This window comes from Saccopteryx bilineata, chromosome 5 (assembly GCF_036850765.1).
Source record: "Saccopteryx bilineata isolate mSacBil1 chromosome 5, mSacBil1_pri_phased_curated, whole genome shotgun sequence".
NCBI classification, from domain to species: domain Eukaryota; kingdom Metazoa; phylum Chordata; class Mammalia; order Chiroptera; family Emballonuridae; genus Saccopteryx; species Saccopteryx bilineata.
The window spans coordinates 30,145,536-30,166,965 of NC_089494.1; the positions used below are offsets into that span (position 1 = coordinate 30,145,536).

General features: G+C 36.9%; 1 protein-coding gene across 2 annotated transcripts in view; it reads right to left on the bottom strand.

The window, feature by feature from the left end:
- PARD3B (par-3 family cell polarity regulator beta) overlaps positions 1 to 21,430 on the bottom strand; it is a 1,080,223-nt gene that overhangs the window by 491,729 nt on the left and 567,064 nt on the right. For both annotated transcript variants that reach the window (XM_066278755.1, XM_066278754.1), the window contains exons 5-7: positions 16,995 to 17,083; positions 7,358 to 7,444; positions 670 to 795 (exon numbers count right to left, since the gene is read on the bottom strand). In XM_066278755.1, coding sequence (XP_066134852.1) covers positions 670 to 795; positions 7,358 to 7,444; positions 16,995 to 17,083 — 302 coding nt within the window. The remainder of the gene's footprint in view (positions 1 to 669; positions 796 to 7,357; positions 7,445 to 16,994; positions 17,084 to 21,430) is intronic.

The following is a 21,430-nucleotide window of genomic DNA, read 5'->3' on the forward strand; positions in this document are numbered from 1 at the left end:
CATAGAGAAGCTATATTATGAGCTGCTTTGGTCAGAAACAAGAAGTGGTGATTATTTACTAAGAAGTATTCACATGTATTTTCTCGCTCCAGGATCCCACTGTAATATCAACACACATTTAAAAAATATATGCAGACAGCTACATACTCTAATTCTTAAGTCAACAAACCTATTCCCACAACACTTCCACACAGAGAGAAATGATTTCTTGAGGGAGCATATTTTAATTATTTCCCTTTGTTTCTATTATTTAGTGAGTCCCACAGACATCTCTTACAGATACTTAGTTGAAGGAAGATGGCTGACACCAAGTAAGTTAATTAATAAGCTGAACTAACAGTCTGTGAAAAGAGTCATTAAATACCAGTCTAACTGACCCATATCCCAAGAAAAACAAACCCATCCATCGATGCCCCAGAAAGACAGCCAGGCCTGCAGGCTTGCTTTATTCTGAAGTTTACCATTCCTGGTACTGTCAGTGACATAGGCAGGCCACCTCTGAGTATCTGAGTATGCTAAACACAAGATGTATTGGAAAATGGGTGTTCTGGGGTCATTCAAAGGGAACTGTCAGAAATTCTACCTAGAATTTTGATCATAATGAGCTCAGTAATGATTATAAACATTCTAGGGAACAATAAAGTAAATAAAACAAAGAAAAATGCTTACTGAACAAAGGTTTTGTCTACGAGGTCTACATTGTTGATTTTTACAATACATTCATTTTCATGAAATAGTCCTTCCCGCTTGGACCTGCTGTTTTCTTCAATGCCGCGGATGAAGAGACCTAGAATCCTAAATGCAAAATTTAGGTTGAGACAGCATTACTGAAGAATAATATGCTGGTTATTCCCCCACTTGCAACTACTCAGAAATAAATATTGATTCTTATTTATGAGAGAAAATATGCTTTATATTCAGGCAACTGCTTGTTATTTAAACCCTCAGTTAAAAGAAAGGCAAAAACCACAACTCACTCAAAGAGAAAAATGCCACTTTCAAGATAAATATACATAAACACCTACCCGGTACATTAATTTTTAATCCCTTTTCTTTTCCCCTTCCCTTCCCTTCCCTTCCCTTCCCTTCCCTTCCCTTCCCTTCCCTTCCCTTCCCTTCCCTTCCCTTCCCTTCCCTTCCCTTCCCTCCCCAGAGGAGGGGAGATATGGAGAGATACAGAGACAGATTCTTGTATACACCCCTACAGGGATCCACCTGGCAACCCCCATCTGGGGCTGATGTTCTGCCAGTCTGGTCCATGATCCCATTTCTTTTTTTTTTTTTTTTTTAATTTTTATGAAGCTGGAAACAGGGAGAGACAGTCAGACAGACTCCTGCATGCGCCCGACCGGGATCCACCCGGCACGCCCACCATGGGCGACGCTCTGCCCACCAGGGGGTGATGCTCTGCCCATCCTGGGCATCGCCATGTTGCAACCAGAGCCACTCTAGCGCCTGGGGCAGAGGCCACAGAGCCATCCCCAGGGCCCGGGCCATCTTTGCTCCAATGGAGCCTTGGCTGCGGGAGGGGACGAGAGAGACAGAGAGGAAAGCGCGGCGGAGGGGTGGAGAAGCAAATGGGCGCTTCTCCTGTGTGCCCTGGCTGGGAATCGAACCTGGGTCCTCCGCACGCTAGGCCGACGCTCTACCGCTGAGCCAACCGGCCAGGGCCATGATCCCATTTCTAATGCTTGCACTGGGCTTAGAAAAGGCTCATGTAGCTCAGTACGGTTGAGGACACAGAGGACTCGTGGTTTGGAGAAGGCATCACAGCTGACAGAAATAAGTAGAGGTAGTGCCAAGGGCGCAAACTGATATTTAGTAATAGCAGAGAATTAGTTATCCACTGTAATTGCTTTGTAGTCTGACTACTTATTCCAATAATTTAACCTTTTAAGAAATAAACAGATGTTATTGCGTGATTTAGTAGGAAGTTTGGTCTCTTTGGTTAGTGCTGCTAAATCAAGTATGTGCTGATTGTTTTCTATGTGTTCAGGAAGGAGGAGTATGAGACAAGGTTGTAGAACCAGGACAATTCATCAGTACAGGCTTAGACTAAATTAAAACACCTAGACACATCAATAAGCTTAGATTCTTTATGGAGGGCCATGGGGAGAAAGTGGGAGGCAACTGGATCGGAACAATGAGTAGGATTTGCTAGGAGGGGAGAGAGACTCTATAAAGCGATGGACCCTGTGAGTCTGTGTAAGCTGGGCTTGCACAAGGAGCAGTGTGGGGAGCTGACTGTGGTTGGGAAGGCCAGTGTGACGTGGAGGGGCCCCGATCCTCTGTGGATGGGGAGGCCAGTGTGACATGGAGGGGCCCCGATCCTCTGTGGATGGCCTTCGTCTAGTAATGCGGGAGTGGAGCACCTCCCCCGCTGCTTCTGGGCAGGGTAGTGACAGGATGAGGCAGGCTTTGGGAAGTGGAGCCGGAAATTTCAACCAGAAAGGGTGTGCATTCAAAGAGGAGAACTGGAGGGTCCTGGTGCTTTGTGGTTGTGGCTTCAAGTCAGGAAGGGATGGATTGGAAAGGAAGAAAAGGAGAAAGAAAAATAAAGCAATAAAAATAAGAAATTAAAATTTATGTGTATATATGTAATATGTATATATGTGTGTGTGTGTGTGTTGTGTAAATCTGTCATATATCAGTAGTATCTAGACTGAAAACTAAAAGATATTAAATGCGTATATTTTAGCTATTTCTCATTTGAGGGATTTCCCTTCTCCTTGTGGCATGTCAGGGTCCTAGCTGTGTCCTGGAGTGACAAAGAAAGGTGTCTTCTCCAAGAGGAATCTTCCCTTGTCCTCTTGATTTTCTTTGTCATTCTCCTTCGTATAGGGGCCTCGTATGCTATCACATAGTCCCTTTGCATTACATCTCAAATCTAAATTCAATATGAGCCATGTTTTACGCGTGAATAATAGAGTCAGTCATGGAAAAAGGGCCTTCACTAATAACAGCAGAGGAGAGAAACCATCTTCCTGTTTGGAATAGCTGCAAAGCAGGGCTTCTGCCTCTGGGCCGCAGTTTGCTTAATGAGCTCATGTCATCTCCACATGGCCAAAGGAGAGGCACACGCGGTGATACTTAGATCTCTACTTCAAAAATGTTAAATGAATACAGATTGCAGATGCAAGAGAGAGAACAGCAGTCACACCGCCCACTGCAAGGAAGGCTCGGGGTCACGGGACCTGTGTGTGGTAAGGTGTTAACGCTTCATTTCCTAGTTCTTGTAAGGTAGTAAATTAATCTCATTCTGGGCGGAAGAGGAAAGGGGCCAAAGCTGCTGTTTGATAAAGGATCTAAGATTCAAATAAATATTTTTAACACACCAATCCTACCTTAATCTCCTAACATAATATTAAATATTGAACTATTTGACATGCAAAAAGAAAAAAGAAAAGCAACAGAACAAAGTAGTGTTTCTTTCCTAAATTAAACAACTCCCTAATAGTTCGCATTTTGGATTTTTGTTATGGTGGACTCGCAATAACATGATCCATTAGGAGACTCACATATGGTTATAAACTAGTTTGTGTAAGCGATATTTTTTTTTTAGCAAGCATTCAAGTCTTCCTTTAATTTAATTCAGTACATCATCAGTCATGTAATGGTACTCCCTAGGATTTAATTTCACATTTTGGGAGATGAATTAATTCTTTCAGGCCACTGGGTTGCAATTTAGCTGGCATATTACAGCTGGAGTATGCTATGTGAACCTCGCTGATCTAAATAACCTAACTTTCCATGAAAAATTTATTGACAGAATAAGCCCAACTCTAAAATCCATGTGTCGGAGGTAATTTTGGTAAAATGTAAAGCTGACTGACTTTGTTAGTTTGGTCCCTGGCAAAATGCTCTTGCCTCCTCTATTCCACGGACAGAACGGACTCCCTCCTCCCTGGTTTCATCGAGATCAGTACGGGGAGGCTCAGAGAAGAGCCGCTCATTATGCTCTTTGCCTCAAACTGGTGGGCTTCAGTCACTGTCTGTTTTGAGACCAAGACCCTCAGGATTTAAAGATGCATGCTATTGAGGAGTTATAAGCTGAGATGAACCAGTTAATTTGCATTAGTAAGCAGTAATAGAGGAGGCCCCATATAATAAAAGGGGTGACCATTGCGTCTTGGTCTTCTGATAATCATTTAGGTACTAACCCACTGGATCCCTTGCCCCCTTCCATTTTTCCCACTGTATCACGTGGCCTGGGCCGCTCTCCGAGCTTAGCATTTCAATCTAAATGTTGTAGCACTCTTTATCCATCCCTCCTTCTTCTCTCTTATATTTAGCTGTCCCTACTCTGAAACTAAGTTATACTGTTTTTATTTACTGAAAATTAGATTCCCGTACTTTTAATTGTAAAACAAAAACCATGCTAATGTGTGCGTGTGGTGAAATTAGGTTGCATTTTACCTGCCAGAACTTAGTTTTTTATACGTTTGTTTTGATTTTACCGTGCAAGCCCACGGCCCTCCATACATTTAGCGCTTTGTGCTATGATATCTAATGAGCCCACTGAGGCTTTATCTAATACAGCAGCCACTATGCTGTGTACTGAGGGCGCTCCAACTTAGACTAGGTTTCTAATTCAACAACAGGTGTGGCATTATTTTTCTAAAAGAAAAAAAAATGGAGGCAAATCCAATTACAGTAGTCCTAGTAAATAATTAAATGTAAATTCTAATTTAAAATAATGACACAAACCAATAAATGGAAGGAAATTAAGAACTAAGTATACCTCCATGACCTTATCTCACCCGACCCCCACTCGCACAGTGAAGCCATATGGCATTCTGAAGTCAGACACTTGTCTGACACGCTCTAGACGCAGTTGCATCTAGACACATGGGTTGAGTTAAGTGTGTTGTTTCAACCTGTACTCATTACTTCTTAACTTTTATTGGCTCATGTCTCCACTTCCTTATTATTTTTTTTATGTTTTTAAATTAAATTTCCTTTCTATAATACTAGTGGATAGCAAAAAAAATTATCCAACTATTTCACCAAGTTACTGAATGGTTGACCATGAACTTATAAAAGATCTTTGTTGAACTAAGCTTTTCTGTTTTAGCCAAAATAATAATAATACTGATCATTTACACATTCATATGGTGTGGGGTTTTTTTTTTTACAAGGAGCTTTCACATTTTTAATGTCATTTAAATCCTCATAACCTTGGTGTAAAATAGGTATTCACAAGAGGCAAATTTAGGGGTATTTGCTCAATGTTATATATGTATATTAAAAAAACATTGAAATTCAAATCCAATTGTTCTGAATCCAAGTCCAACACTCTTTCCACTAGTGTACAAAGCTTATGCTAGAAATCTGAATCAGGAAGGAGAAGAGAGGAAATCAATAAATTCTACTGTGTTTTCCTCATTTGATATGAGAGAAGATGATTTCTGGTCTATAGGCTAAACTTGTCTTCCAAACCATTAAAAATGAAGTATGGTGATTGTCACATTGTATATTTCTTCATGTTTTGGAAATTGGGATGATCTTGTGTTCAATTCTAGCTTCATTAAGCTAAAGGGTCTAGTAATTTAACCGCTCTGGTATTTCACGAAGCTCTGTCACTACACTTCTGCCAAAAGCCATTAACTTTCTCATGACAACTGGGTAAATACTCTCCCTGTCTATCAAAAACAACCTCAGCTTGTCCTGTGCCTTCACCCATAACATTTATAAACACTCTTATTAACACATACAGGAAATGAGACAATAAGAGCCACTAGTTTTTCAGTTCATTTCTTTTTAGGGAACATTTATTCCAGCAACAGCTTGGCATCAGATGTTATTTGCAAAAAAAAGGTGATGACTTTGCAATTACAGGTAGCAGATGGCTACCTGCTGAAAATGATGCCAACCAAAATATCATGACTAAATCTGGTCTTCCTGCTGTATGGCAGACTGAATTGAATAAATATTCAGAACCAGTAAATTAATACTATATAACCTTTGGGAAAATTTCTATTTTAGATAGAGCAATGAAGAGAGCTCAAATTAGGAGATATGGATTTTATATGACCTTGAGAAAATCAACTGATATTTCTGGTCTCTGGTCTCCTAAATTAAAATATGGAGTTCTGCCTATCTAATGATGCATTTAAGAAAACAAATTTAGCCCTGGCAGGTTTGCTCATTGGTAGAGTGTCGGCCCAGCATGTGGAAGTCCCAGGTTCAATTCCCGAGCAGGGCACACAGAAGAAGCACCCATCTGCTTTTCCACCCTTCATTCTCTCCTTTCTCTCTCTCTCTTCTCCTCCTGCAGTCAAGGCTCCATTGGGGCAAAGTTGGCCTGGGCACTGAGGATGGCTCCATTGCCTTCACCTCAGGCACTAGAGTGGCTCCAATTACAACAGAGCAATGTCCCAGGTGGGCAGAGCATTGCCCCCTAGTGGGCTTGCCTGGCAGTTCCCAGTTGGGCGCATGTGGGAGTCTGTTTTCTCTGCCTCCCTGCTTCTCACTTTAGAAAAATACCAAAAAAGAAAAAAGAAAAAAATTTAGCAAACTAATTAAAATCATGTCATATGAGATACTGATTTTTTTAAAGTTTCTGATAGTCCTTGTCAATATAAATTTAGTGCTAAAGGCAGTTATCTTGTTGAAAAATTACATGATATCTAATACTAGTTTTGTGTGGTGGTTATGGTAGTATTAATACTAGCTTTCATTCACACACTTAATTTCCATCAGTATCCAGTTAGGTAGATATTAACTTTAAGAAATGCTGACACAGTCTAAATTACCCTTTGCCAGTATAAAGTTAGCAATATGAAATTTAAAGAAGATATGGTTAATTATTTTAATTGATCATATCTTATTTTTAAAAAATGTATATAGCATAATGGCTTTTTCTACTATAATTAAATCATCAAAACATATATAGCTTCTAACATAGATACTTATAACATTATATATACTATTTATTATTCTAAAATCTATATACTTAAAAAATATCAGGAAGTATCAGTTTGGAATTACTCTACTCACCTGTTGAAGTGTATTTTGGGATATCAAAATACTCAATTGCAATATTCAGCTAATAATATGTAAAAATATTTTCCAAGGATTCTGGTTACTACCTATTACTGATAAGATACTCTAAGAAAGTACTTTGTGATGAATTGTAAATGCAGAAACTAAAATTGATCTTTTTCTTTTCCATTGCGTCTTAAAAACAAATGACTTTGTTTCTAACATACAACTGGCCAACAGAAGTATTATCTTGAGGTGTCCACATTAATAACAAAGATACACACTTAATCCTCCTCTGAGCAATGTTTGGGAAAATGAGCTCCAGTCAAGTTTTTCATTTGTATAAACTTCTGATATAAGGAAAGCATCTTACCTTCCGCTCAGAGATGAGAAGAAGGGCACTACATGTATCCCCAAGGGGCCTCCTTCCCCGGAAATCTCCACTGTTCTTGTCATATCACTGGGCAGAAAGAAATCAGAGAACAAATGAGTCTTTGCTAAAAAAAAAAACTGATGAAGCACATTTTAAAAAATCTTAGGATTATATCAACTGCTATAAATTTAACAGCAAAGATAAAATCAAAGAAGAACATGATTTACTGATATGTTTAGAAGATTCGAGAAATAAAATGTTTCAAAGACTATCTGATTTCTTATTTTTTTCCCCTAGAAGAGGAACAAATGGAAATGACTACCTACAAAAATAACTTCCTATTTAATCTACATAAATCAACATATTTAAAAGGATGCACACAAAAATAAAATTTCTCCCCATTGAGACACACTTGACACTGCAGAGATGATAAAATACATAGAACGAAGCATATCTATGCTTAATCAGAAAGTATGATTTTTCGCTAAAACAGGAAAAATGAAATAAAATATGTATTTATTAAAGCACAAAATTACATTTTACAACTGTGAAGCTACAGTTGGTATTATATATGGGCATGTTCAAAGCAGTATAAAACAAAATTTAAAGTTGCCTTTCAGTAAGGCATCAGTTGTATTCAATGGAACAATTCCAAATTTTCACCTCCTGTATTTTTTTAGAGGTAGAAAAAGAAGTTGTAAAGCCTAGAGAAAATGTATTACAAAAAGAAATAGAAAGCCTGACCCACCTAACCTACTCCAGATTAAGAAAAGGATGAGCTAGAAGCATTAATGGTTAGTGTGCATGACTGAAATATATAAGACATTTGGGGCTTTTGAGTAATAAAAAGTGGAACTAACGTTTGGAACTAACACATTTTTATAAAGATGAAAAATATAATAACCGTGAACAATTATTGGTTCCTTTAATCCAGATAGAGAAAATAAAATTGCCCGAAGAAAAATGATGAAGTTGAAGCAAACATTCCAGTTATGGGAACTGTAAACAGGTCTCTATTGTTCCCTATTTATATGAAAATAACCTGAAACTAGATGTCAAATTAAGAGCGATAGCTGCTGTAAATGCTTTTCTGCTCCAAATTGCAAATGGTGAAATTTGGCTCCTTGCTGCAAAGTTGAGAACAGCATTAACAAAGCAAAATGCCTGATGAACTCTCTCTGCGTGAAGGATTCTCTAGGTTATCAGCAATCTAACATAAATACATTAAATATATTCTAATCAGTGGATTAGACTTATTTTTAATGTGTTTTCATTGCAAACCTATTATCATTAAGAACTGCCAAAAAAGAGCATGTCAGTATGTCAGTTTCCAACATTTGTGGAATAGGATGGAATTTCAAATCTGGTAATAAATTTCAAATGAGTTTTGCTCAGATATTGCTGATATATTTAAAACTTGTTCAGTCAAGCAGGTTATATCAGATACCTGAATGAAAATTAGAAACAAAACAAATCTTAGAGTATTAATATCATGGGATAAAATAGATTCTTCTCTCTGCTTTCTGTGTGAGAATATAGATATTATATGAATATATGTATATGAAATACTATATAAAAGTATGCATTATAAGTCATGAATATAAATTGTTGGTGGGCAGAGAATATTATGTAGCTTTTAATGGACCACAAAGCAATCATTTATCTATAATAGCAGATATATAGTGCATTTGAAGGTATTTGAGGAAGACTAAAGCCAAAACATTCACATTCTAGGGTTACGGTACTGTTTTGAAGGTGTTTAAAAACAGAGACTAAAATCTGGTTTAACCATTGAAACTTTATTATCGCTACCTTTATGATGTATTTTTATAGTTTTGCGCTTAGAGCATAACACTTATCTTTCCTAATAAACGTATTAAATATCCACATGCTGAAAGACAGCACTCATATGTAATAGATAAAAGGTTAGGAATGTGTTTAGTCTAGTATAGACTTCCTGATTTCAGCTTTAGAAGTTTTAGATGGCTTTATGGATACCTTTTTTTTTTCTATTTTGCAAATATTTCTCTACCTTATTCAAAACTCCTTGTATAAACTTAAGTTTTGTGTATCATACGAATATCTACTTTTTAGTAATTATCAACTTTTTTTTTACATCACTTAAAAATATAATCTGTGAAAGTAATCAATCTCGTTTCAAATACGAAAGCTTTTGGGGGATGTCTTTTTAAGGTTAATTTCTACTTTATAAGATTTCTTTTTTCATTATTTCAGAATAAACTTTTATGCTATTTTTATACATGACAACACAATTTTTGGCTAGAAGTATACATGAAAACTGTTAATTGCTACCAAGAAAATATTATGCCAGAAAAAAAAAATAAAACTTCTAATTTTGTTGATTGTAATATGCAGGCACTTAAGTTCTACATAGACTATGTTTCACCATGCTTTTTTATAAATTGTTACCTATTTTTTGTTTCAAGATAGAAAGCAAAGTATTTTTAAAAAGGAGGCTTCAGAAATCAATCCATAGGATTTTTATTTATTTTAAAAGGAAAAAAATATCCTCAATGTCATATATACTTAATAGAGTTTTGTAGAAATTTTTATAGGCCCTGGCCTATGGCACAGTGGATAGAGTGTCTGCATGGCATATCCATGTCCCAGGTTCAATTCCCAGTCAGGGCACACAGAAGAAGCAACCATTTGCTTCTCTCCCCTTCCCTCTCTTCTCTCCCTCTTCCTCTCTTTCAGTCAGTGGCTCAACTGGTTCAAGAGCATGGCCCTGGGTGCTGAGGATAGCTCTGTTGGAGTGCATTGGCCTTAGGTGCTAAAAATAGCTTGGTATTCGTGCATTGACCTAGATAGGGATTGCTGGGTGGATCCTGGTCAGGGTCATGTAGGATTCCACCTTCCTATCTCCCCTCCACTCACCTTAAAAAAGAAAAAGAAATTCTCTATACACAACATTCATGGAAGATAAACACAGCAAGTAAGACTGGACACAGTATCTCATAGAGTGAAAATATGCTATTAATGCTATTTGTTTAAGTAAATGACAGAACAGAGTTCAAGGACCAGTGAGCAGAATATGTACACATTTATTTATGTATGGGTTGGGCTGAGAATGGAAAATGTAGAAAATGAGGTGAAAAGGATATTCTAGCAGTAGAAAGTAAACAGGATTGGCTGATACTTGAAAAAAATAGGGGAAAAAAATGAACCGTGGTGTAAAGGAAAATACTTCACTTATATAAAGAAAAGTTGAAATATTTCACTGCAGTCAAAATGGGTAACTTTACATAATTGTTTATGTCATACTAAAACAAAAACAGAGAGGTACAAAGCATTAAGTCCAATAGTATTAAGCAAGTTAAACAGTCTAAGATCCAACTGACAAAACCGATTTCAATAATCAGTGGAACCAGCTGCTACCTATCTAAGAGTTTCAGACAAAATGATGAGAGAAGGGATAGAATCTCAGTGTTTTAAAAGGATCCTGTCCTGAACGGCTACTCTTCAAGAACCAGATGGAAGGTGTCGCACTTGCTTCCACCCAGAAGGGAGACATGAATCCTGAGAGAGAGAATACAAAAGGAGCTGAGATGAATGTAGGTCTAATTTCTGCACCTGAGCAAATGGACAGCGTTTTTTCTGTTTTGTTTTTTGGTTTGTTTTACAATTAGGAAAGAGTTTTAATATGTTTGCATATTTTTACATATGAGAAAAACCACTGAGGGCCATGAGGCTCTTCTGTTCATCAAACCTCAGGGAAAGCGTTGGCAGTTACCTCTACCTCCAGGGGCTCACATCTGTTAGGAACTCAGTAAAAAATAAGTCCGTGTCTATTTTTCAGAAGGTAAACATCCAATTCATTCACTACATTCTAGAACTCTAAAATGACTCATTCCTTCACTGGAAAATTAATCTGTTTCAAACATTTAAAAAAATTTTTATAACACCATCTGGTTAAAAATACTCCCCAAATCTGTTGTTGCTCATAGTGGCTGCCTGGATTTTTGCTTTACCAAATTTCCTGCAACACGTGAATTACAGATTCTGATTAAAACTGCATCTAACATCTACTGAGTCATTACTGTGTGTGGGCACTGTACCAAATGGACAGTGTTTTTAACACTGATGATTTCACTCAGTGACAGGTCGCTCGTTTAGGGTAGGGAGGAGACAGGATGGAGCTAGGGAGGGGGGGCAGTGTTTCAGAAGGAAATCAGGAGCCATTTATGAAATTAGAGAGGAAGCATGTCCTAGTGGTGACGTTGAGACAGGTGTCTGAGAAAATCACTTCAACTAAGGCCAAAAGCATCTGCTTCCTTATTTGTACAATGAGGAAATTAAGATAAATCCCTAATAGAGTTGTTGGTTTTAAAGAAAAAAATAGAGATGCTAATATACATACATCGTATGTCAGTATCTGGTATGTACAAGTGGTTCAGTAACTATCAGCTATTAGTATGGTTATCAGAACTTTCTGAGGGAAGAAATAAGCTTATGGATTAAAAGAGAATAATCTGTTTTAGGCTTTGCAATTTTTATCAACTGATTTCTTCAGTAAGACTAAAAACATCTTTAACTACCTTAGGAATGAGGAATATTTCTTCAGGATTAGACTGCTGACAGTGAGAGGGAAGATGAAGGGTTGTGATAAATGGGTAGAAGGTAGCAGTATGCGTTCTTCAGGGACTGATGCACACATCTGTCATATACAATGGGGTGAGCGATGGACCCCAGAGATAAACATCCAAGAGGAGTTTGCATATGACATGAAGTCTACCTGATGGTAAATGTTTTGTTAATGCAAATCACTGAGTAAAAATCTAACAAAGAATTTGTTGTTGATGATGGTGGGATTCGCTTCATTCACTTAAACTCAGCAAATGTTAATGAAATAGTTTCAATGGGGAAGTTCTGCAAGGAAGAGACAAAGGGCCTGAGAAGTTCATAATCTAAGAGGCAGGTTAAGACAGATAATAAAAAATAATACAAAGCAATAAAAGAGAAGTAGCAGTAATAGTAGTATCTCTCAGTGAAAGTAAACTATTATTGGGGAAGCCATGTGTTAATTGCATTCTGGGTATTACAACATGTACTTGGATCTACTGTATAAATGCGTATCTCACTTCCATTTTATAGATAAATCAACTGATGCTTAGAGAGATTAAATAATTTGACTAACATCACACTGTTCATATAAGGAAGAGTCAGGACTCAAACTGGAATTTATTGAATTCCAGCGCAGATGTTTTAAACCATTATGAGATGTGTTTCAGAGCAGAGGCACTTTCTGATGAGGTTTAGAGGAAGAGGGCACAGGACAAGGAAGGCAAGCTGGAATCAGGACAACCGTCTGGAAGGAGGATGCATTTGAGATGGAACTGAGAAGGGCCAAGGGATCTTCAGTCAAAAGAGGTAGGTGAGGGGGCAGAGAGGGCATGCGCAGTGAGAAAACAGTCTGCACTCAGACTGTGAACCAGGAGGCTCTGGGCACACAAACTGAAGATGGGGGGAGAAAGGGAGCAGAAGATTGGGAGAATGAGGAAAAGAGAAAGAGAGAAGAGGGAGTAGGAGAGAAAGAGAGATTGATAGACTGACTGTGGTAGGTAGGAGATAAGGTCGAACCATTAGTTTGAGATCAAATCTCAGAGTGATATGTCAAATTTTATGCTGAAAAATTTACACTTAATGTTGTAGAAAATGGAGTCAGTAAAGGTTTTTAGCACTAAGAAGCTGTGTGATAAATGCTGTGGTTTAGAAATATATACCTGGCAGTGATATGTGTGATCAATTAGAAAACGGAAGGACAAGGGGGAGATTGGTACGGGAGACAGGAATTAGTCAATTACTGCAATAATCTATCTAACAGGCAAGAAGGCTTGCACAATGATTCTAGGAAAGGCTCAAGATACTTTGAGATGGACTCAGCCAATAATTTGATGAATGATTGGATATTAGAAGCAAGGGAGAAGCTGGGATAAAACATGAGAGCAGTATTAAGTCTGGAAAAAAGAGGCAAGTCTGGCGGAGGCGAATTCGGGGAAGTGTCAAGAAATAAGGTCAGGTCGGGAGTGAGGTAAAAATTAGGGGTGAGGCGAAGATCTTCTGCACCCATCATTTGCTATTTAAAAAGCAGCTGAAGTATAATTTTACATATAAGACCCTCCCCCCACTAGAAACTGCTTGCTTCATTGTCTTCTTAAGATCAAAATAAATTGAGTGGTGCTTCCTCAGAGACAGATATTGTAAGACTATTTGGAGACTATCCTTCAAGTGTTATTTTTCTTCAAATAAAGATGTTTGTGTTAATAACGGGAAAGCAGTTAATAGTTATGTTTATGATTTCTGGAGCAATGTATTTTATCCATTCAGTCATCCAGTCCACAAATATGCTGCTATTATCTTCTAAGACATGTATTAGCTGTTGGGAACCCCTTGGTGGGTCCACAGTCTTATTCGAAAGAATGACAAATAGTTACAATAAACTGTAGTATGTGTGATAATGACAACTGCAATCACAATTAATGTGAACCAGCCTTTCACTTAACATTATGCTAAGAGCAACTGCCTATAATGTATCACATTTAATCTTCACAATAATCTATGTGATCATAATACCCATTTTCCATACTAAAATATTTTTAAAAGGGTAAATAATTAGACCATGGTTACATATGCAGTGTTCAAACTCAGGATTTAATTAAACACAAAGGCTCTGTACTAAGGAACAGTTTGATAAGTTCTGTGGTTTAGCAAATACACCAGTTTACCTGTAAAATGGAAGTGATGTTGTATTTACATATTTGACATGAGTACATGTTATAGTGCCCAGAATACAATTAGCCCTGCTTCTCAAATAATAGCTTACATTTTATCTAATAGTAAATTGTGGGATCCATTAGAATAAGAAGAGGTTGATACCCAAGAGAAGAGTTAGTAGGTTATTATAATAGTCTAGCTGAGAGGTAACAAAGGCTTGAGCACTGTGTATGGGAATTAAAACATAAGAACGAGTTCAAGACATTTGGAGATGACCTCTGCAAATGATTTACCTCGCTTCCCTGCCTCCTGCAGGGAAGTAAGTGCCAAGTCCTATGCTTGGGCAACTTCTGTGGGATATCAGACCCTTCCTGCCCTAGGAGAATGCTGACCAGGTAACTCAGCTGTTAAAAAGTGGCTTCATAATTTCTCTTCAGTTGTTTCTTTATTGTCCCATAGCAATCGAAACAATATTCTCTCCTGGAACTGCAGTTTCTAAGCTTTCTCCTGCTAGCTGTACATTTCAGGCTGTTAAGATCCTGCTCACCCAAGAATCTGCCAGTGCTAGAAGTTTGTCCTCACTCTTCTTTCTGAACTTGGCCTCAGACTGATTTTAGCTGATTTCCCCTGCACTGGTGCTGACCACATGAAGTTTCCTACCTCTGGTAATGGAGCATGAAATAAAAAAAAACAAAACAGGAAGGTGCATGAAACAGATAACACTAGAGTCCAAAGATGTGGGAATAAGAACAATGAATGTAGATTTGGTCTTTAGAAGTTACTTAACTGATCTGAACTTTGCAATTCCTTAGCCTATTAAAGATGGTGATAAAATTCATGTAAAAGGCTGTTTTGATAATCAAAGTATACATCTCTTTTAATTAAAGAATATTATTATTTTTTATTCCTACACTCTATTTCTCTCAATTCCTTGTACTTAGCAAAAGTTTAGCTAATTTGTTTAGGCAGCTATAAACCAAAGAATTGTTCACTTTATGTCAACCATCTACAAAACATTTAGCCAAGATGTTAGCAAACTTTAAAAAGACCAACATTAAAAAAGTGAAATTAAAGTCAAACAGAATATAAGTATTATATTCATTATGCCTCCAAAAACAATCCTATCAAGCTTTTATAAAGACAGGGGCCTGAGATTCTCTGCATCAAATTTTTATTATTGTGCAGCTCATTAATCAAAGAAAAATAATCTATAAAAATAGTAATTATATCATATGGCTATAAATTAGAAGCTTAAGGGCAATCCACACAGTACAGCAGCATAATTAAGGATGATCATATATATATATATTTTTTCATGCTAATGCCATGAAAATGCTTGGCACCTATTGGCAACTGAATTGAATGAAAGGAATATGTGGACTAAATGAATGAGCGGATGACCATCAACTTCAGAAGCACCACTTTCTCCTGCTGAAGCCAATAATCTATTAAATATAAAATTATTTTTCTTATAAAATTTAAAGCAACTTAAGAAAATGATACCAACCATGATGAGGATAAATATAATAATAATAGAGGTAAGGACAATAACAAGAGAGTGGTAGCCACAGTAGCAAATACTCAGAAAACTAACTTTGACCCAGACACTGTTCCAAGTGCTTACATATATATATAAGGTCTACCAGAAAGTTCTGTCCGTTTCTATCACAACAAGTTTCAACACGTAAGCACGTTTATTTGGCGCATGTGTGCCTCTCTATTTTTATCACTTAATGTATACATACTGACATAGCAAATTAACTAAAACAAAGTTGATTCACGTTAGTCTTATGTGTGAAGCGATAGTGTACCCATGGCTACTGATAAAGTTCATTTACGCCACTGCAACTTTTACGAATTTCAACAAGGAAGAAATGCTACAGAAGCATGTCTGTCGCATCCACTATATTCCCTGGACTTAGCACCCTCCAACTATCACTTGTTTTTGTCCTTACAAAATTTTTTGAAGGGCAAAAAATTCAAAAATGAAGAAGATATCAAACAAGCACTGGTTCAATTTTTTGCATCAAAAGGATAAAACATTTTTCAAAAATGGGATATACAGATTGCCCTCACGCTGGCAAGAAATCATTAATAATAATGGCAATTATATTATTTAATAAAGTTTATTGACGGTAAGAAAAATTTGTATTTTGTTTTATTCCAAAAACGGACAGAACTTTCCAGTAGACGTTATATACATACACACTCATTTTATATATACACACACTCATTTTATCTTCATACTAACCCTCTGAAGGACTTAATATTATTTCTGTTTACAAACCAAAAATGAAGGCAAAGAGAGATGAAGAACCTGCCTAAGCAGTTAGAACCAGGAAGCAGCTGGGCTGGGAGCTGAGCCCAGGCGGCTGCTAGGGCGGGACCGGAAATGGGCGCAGAGGAAAGAAGTGCCAGGTTAGGAACTACGGGAGCAACTGGCTCCAGAGAATGAGTTGCTTACCTTACAAATGTGAAAACTCTGGACTGATAGGCTACATTCAATTTATATACATCGAATAAAATGTGGCAAGATTGTTAACACAATGCAAAGTGATTTTCAAAGAGTGCACATCAAAGTAAAACTCTACCAAAACGAACCCTGAAATGTGCACTTTAAACTGTTCTTCAAAGAAAAAAGAAAAGCAATGAAGAAATTCATGTTGCCGAAGAGTTGGAAGGATTGAGGTTCATTTGTTTTAAGGTTTGTCAGGAAGTTCTCATAGCATATAGAGAAAATGAGAGAAGAGAATAATTAAGTAATTAATTTTAGAATTGGGACAGGGTTGACTCCACTATTCTAATTATCTTGATCTTTCCTATAAAATCAAAACAACTATAAGCTATTAAAGAAACAAACACTGAACAGAAATAAAATACTTCATCCATATGAAGAGAATACCTCAGTGTATCCTTAATTTTCGGCGATGTCCGTAGTTCTGTCTGTACACCATTCATAACTTCTCCATCTTCTAAGTTTTGTGTGGAATCCTATAGAGAAACAAACCCATAAGCATGTGGATGCTGTGCATACAGAATTGAGAATTTGAGTAAACTGTCTCAAGATGAGAGCGTAAATGGTTTCACTCTGGTTATATACCGTACGCTCCAATTTCTCTGAAAACTGAAACAGGTGTTAATCTTTTCAGTGCTTTCAATGTTCTTTTCTCTCCCGTTTCGTTTCTGAAATACTCAAATGGGCCATTTACACAAGGCAATATGTTCAGAGCTTTGGAATACATCATTTAGCTTCCTGCAACTCAACCATAGGCTTTTGGGACTGAATGTTTTCAATCAGCAGGGTGAAGGGGTAACAGAGGGAAGGTGCCATTGACAAGTGGTGATGTATTAGCTTTAATGTACTGTACTTGCTTGCACCCCCCTCCCTCAGTGACACTAAAATATAAAGGAAGCAAGATCCATGGGAAATAATGTTGTCTAGTAAGGTCACATCTGTCAAAAGAAATAAAAATACTGCAAAAAAAGAAATCTGGAGGTCTTCGTTTGTTATGAGACCAAGTCTGAGGATGATCTTTATCACAGAGAAACCAAATTAACCTTTTAATTTTTAAAATGGTAAACACTCTTTGACTATGAAGAGATGAGAGTGTCAGAGAGGCCCCTCACTCCAGGACAGCGGCAAAGTTGAGTTGGATCTCACACAGAGCAGAGAATAGATTCTAGAAAGCATGCCTGATATAGACTCCCATTTACATAAGACATTACTTCTCTATTTGGCTTGGAACTGTACTTCACTAAAATAATTCTGCAGATACTCTATTCTTCAGAAGCTGTGTCAAAACTAAATAGTGTTAGTTATGGACTCAGGTTTCAACAAAACAACGGAGCCCATGGAGAATGACCCACTATCAACTATCACTCCTGTAAACAGAACACTCATGGGTCTGAATGCACCGTTTCGACAATAAAAAGACAATATATGAGTTAAGAGTTAGCTATAACAAAATTAGGTTAAATCTTGAAGCAAACAAGACACAGAGCCACAACTTAAGCTATTTGTAATAGCGAATTGAGTAACAAATTGTACTTTACTCTTAGACTGAGTAGCAACATTTCATATAGGGATTGGTAGTTTTGTGAAGGACTCAGTCTACATAGGTTTTTTTCCCCCCATATTTGTTTTTTCCTCTTCACAGAGATCAAGAAAGGAAAGAAAATTTGTAAGATTAAAGAACACTTTTTAGTATAAGGCACCAAATCTTCAAAAATAAATGTCTTAGAATGTTTTGAACATTCATATTATTATGAAGAGCTAGATATATGCTTACAAAGGGTTGGGCAGGTTACAAAAATACTTAGGAAGAAAATTTAACAAAATATTTGCATTTGTGACTATCACACGTCAGAACATCTGATGACTACATTTATGTCAAAATCATTAACTTTCGCATCTGCCTCTCTCTCACAAGAGGGAGCTCCCTGAAGGGGAGCGTGTCTAGTTCTCTATATAACAAACCTGTAACACACAGTAAACCTTCATTTAAGGAAGATTAATGAATAAATGAGCCGACTGCTAGTGTGTTAGTTTTCTAATGCTGTTTAATAAATTATCCCAAAATTTAATGGATTAAAAAAATAAACATTATCTCTCATTTTCTGAGAGTCAGCAATTTAGAGGCAGCTTGTCTGGGCAGTTTGGGGTACAATCTCTCATGGGCAGCAGTCAAGATGTCAGCAGGGAATCAGCTGCAATCCTCCAAAGGTATGACTGGGTTTTTTAGATCTACTCCTTTTTTTTTTTTTCTTATAAAAGCTTTATTAAGATATAATACACCCCTGGCTGGTTTGCTCAGTGGCAGAACATTGGCCTGGCATGTGGAAGTCTTGGATTCGATTCCTGACCAAGGCACACAGGAGAAGCGCCCAACTGCTTCTCCACCCTTCCTCCTCTCCTTCCTCTCTATCTCTCTCTTCCCCTCCCGCAGCCAAGGTTCCATTGGAACAAAGTTGGCCCAGGTGCTGAGGATGGCTCCATGGCCTCCACCTCAGGCACTAAAATGGCTCCAGTTGCAATGGAGCAATGGCCCAGATGGGCAGAGCATTGCTCTCTAGTGGGCACGCTGAGTGAATACTGGTAGGGCGCATTCAGTAGTCTGTCTCTTTGCCTTCCTGCTTCTCACTTCAGGAAAATACAAAAAAAAAAAAAGATAGAATCCAAATGACATTAAATTCTTCCTTTTGAAAAAAAAATCTTCCTTTTGAAAAGTATAACACAGTCATTTTTTAAAAGCTTTTCCACAAAGTTTTTGAACCATCACCACTAGTCTTAGAACAATTTCAAAGATACCTAAAGAAATCCCATACCTATTATTGCCACTTCCCATAGCCCCTGGCAAACAATCTGCATTTTATCTCTAAGGATTTGTCTATTATGAACATCTTATATAAACAGAATCACAAGGAATGTGGCTTGACCATGGAGCACACTGTTCTCAAGATTCACCCATGTTGCAGCATTTATCAGCATTTCCTTCCATTTTAGGGCCAAATGATATTTCATTGTATAGCTATTCTACATTTGTTGACACATTTCAACTTGATGGGTACTTGTTTGTACTTTTGCTGATTATGAATAACGTTGTTATGGAGATTTGAAATAATAGTCAATTATAAAATAATGTTAAATAAAAGTTGTTGTGTAGACAGACGAATGTTTTTAATTCTCTTATGTACATACCTAGGAGTGAAACTATTGGGTCTTATGATAACTCTATGCTTAACAATTTGAGAAACTGCTAAACTATCTTCAAAGTGTCTGTACAATTTTACCCTCCCATTAGCAATGTATGAATATTCTAATTTGTCTGTATCCTTGTCAAAACTTATATTCCTATTAAAAAAATTTTTTTTTAGCTATCATTTCTGGTGTTTTGGGTGTGAAGTGTATTTTGACTTTATTTTCCTAATGACTAATGATGTTGAGCATCTTTTCATGTGGTTATTGAACATCTCTTCTTTAGAGAAATGTCTAATTACATGAATTTTTATTATTGAATTATAAGAGTTCTTTATATACTCCTATACATATTCCTTACCCTGCAAATAGTTTGTAAGTATTTCTCCCATCCTTTGCATTGTCTTTTCACTTTTTGATGTACACCTTGAAGCACAAAACTCTTTAATTTTAATAAAGTTCAACTTACCTTTTTTTCTTATGTTCTTTGTGTTTTCCTTTTATTGACTTGCATTGCCTGATACATGGTCACCCTGATTTACTTCTCTATTCTCTTCTAATGGTTTTATAATCTTAGCTATTATTTCTAGGTTAATTACTATTTTGAGTTAACTGTTATATATGGTATGAGGTAGGGATACAACTTCATAACTGGCACATAACTATCTAGTTGTACCAACACCATTTGCTGCAAAAGGTTGTTTTATTTTTTCCTGATTAAGTTGTCTTGACACCCCTATCAAAATTTAACTGACCAAAATGTGAGGGTTTACTTCTGGACTCGTGATTCTATTTCATTGATCTGTATGTGACCATTATGCCAGTACTACACCGTCTTATTATAGCTGTGTACTAAGTTTTGAAACCAAGAAGTTTGAGTTCTCCAAATTTGTTCTTTTTCAAGTTTATTTTGGCTATTCTGGGTTCCTTGCATTTTGATATAAATTCTAGAATCAGAACATCAATTTCTGCAAAAAGCCAGCTGAGATTTTGATAAGTAAAGCATTCGATCTGTAGGTCAACTTAGAGAGTTTTACCACATTAACAATATAAAGTCTTCTAATCTGTAAACAGTTAATAGTGGCAGTTAGCTGAAATAAACATTATTTTTGGCTTTGTAATCATGCATAGATATATATATCCCTAGGATGACAAAAGAAATTGGGGTATTTGCTATAAAGATTTAACTATCTAGTTTTGCTTCTTTGCTCCCTACCCCACATGGAACTTTCATGTTGATCCCTGGCCAACGTAAGAAAATACCTTCCTTTCTGGTTCAAAGAAACATTCTGCAAGGTGGAAAAGACTTTTTTTTTCTAGTTCTAGTTAGATGGTAAGTAAAGAGTCTATTTATGTCAACAACATACTTAATGCTCCAATTATATGGAAATGTCAATTAGGATTTGAAAGCAATATTGGGCCAATTGCAATGTAATAAGCTGCTCAAGGGGAATTCTGAACTGACTCTAGTTTTAGAGCAATGATGTCAATAACCACAGACCAAAAAGAATACACACACAGACTTACACGTCTAAGACAAGAGTTGAGCTATTTTAAAAATAGCATCTAAAACTCTTTGCTTTGCCATAGCTATCAACAAGGGCAATAACTATAGGTTATCATTTCAACTATTGGGCAGTGTT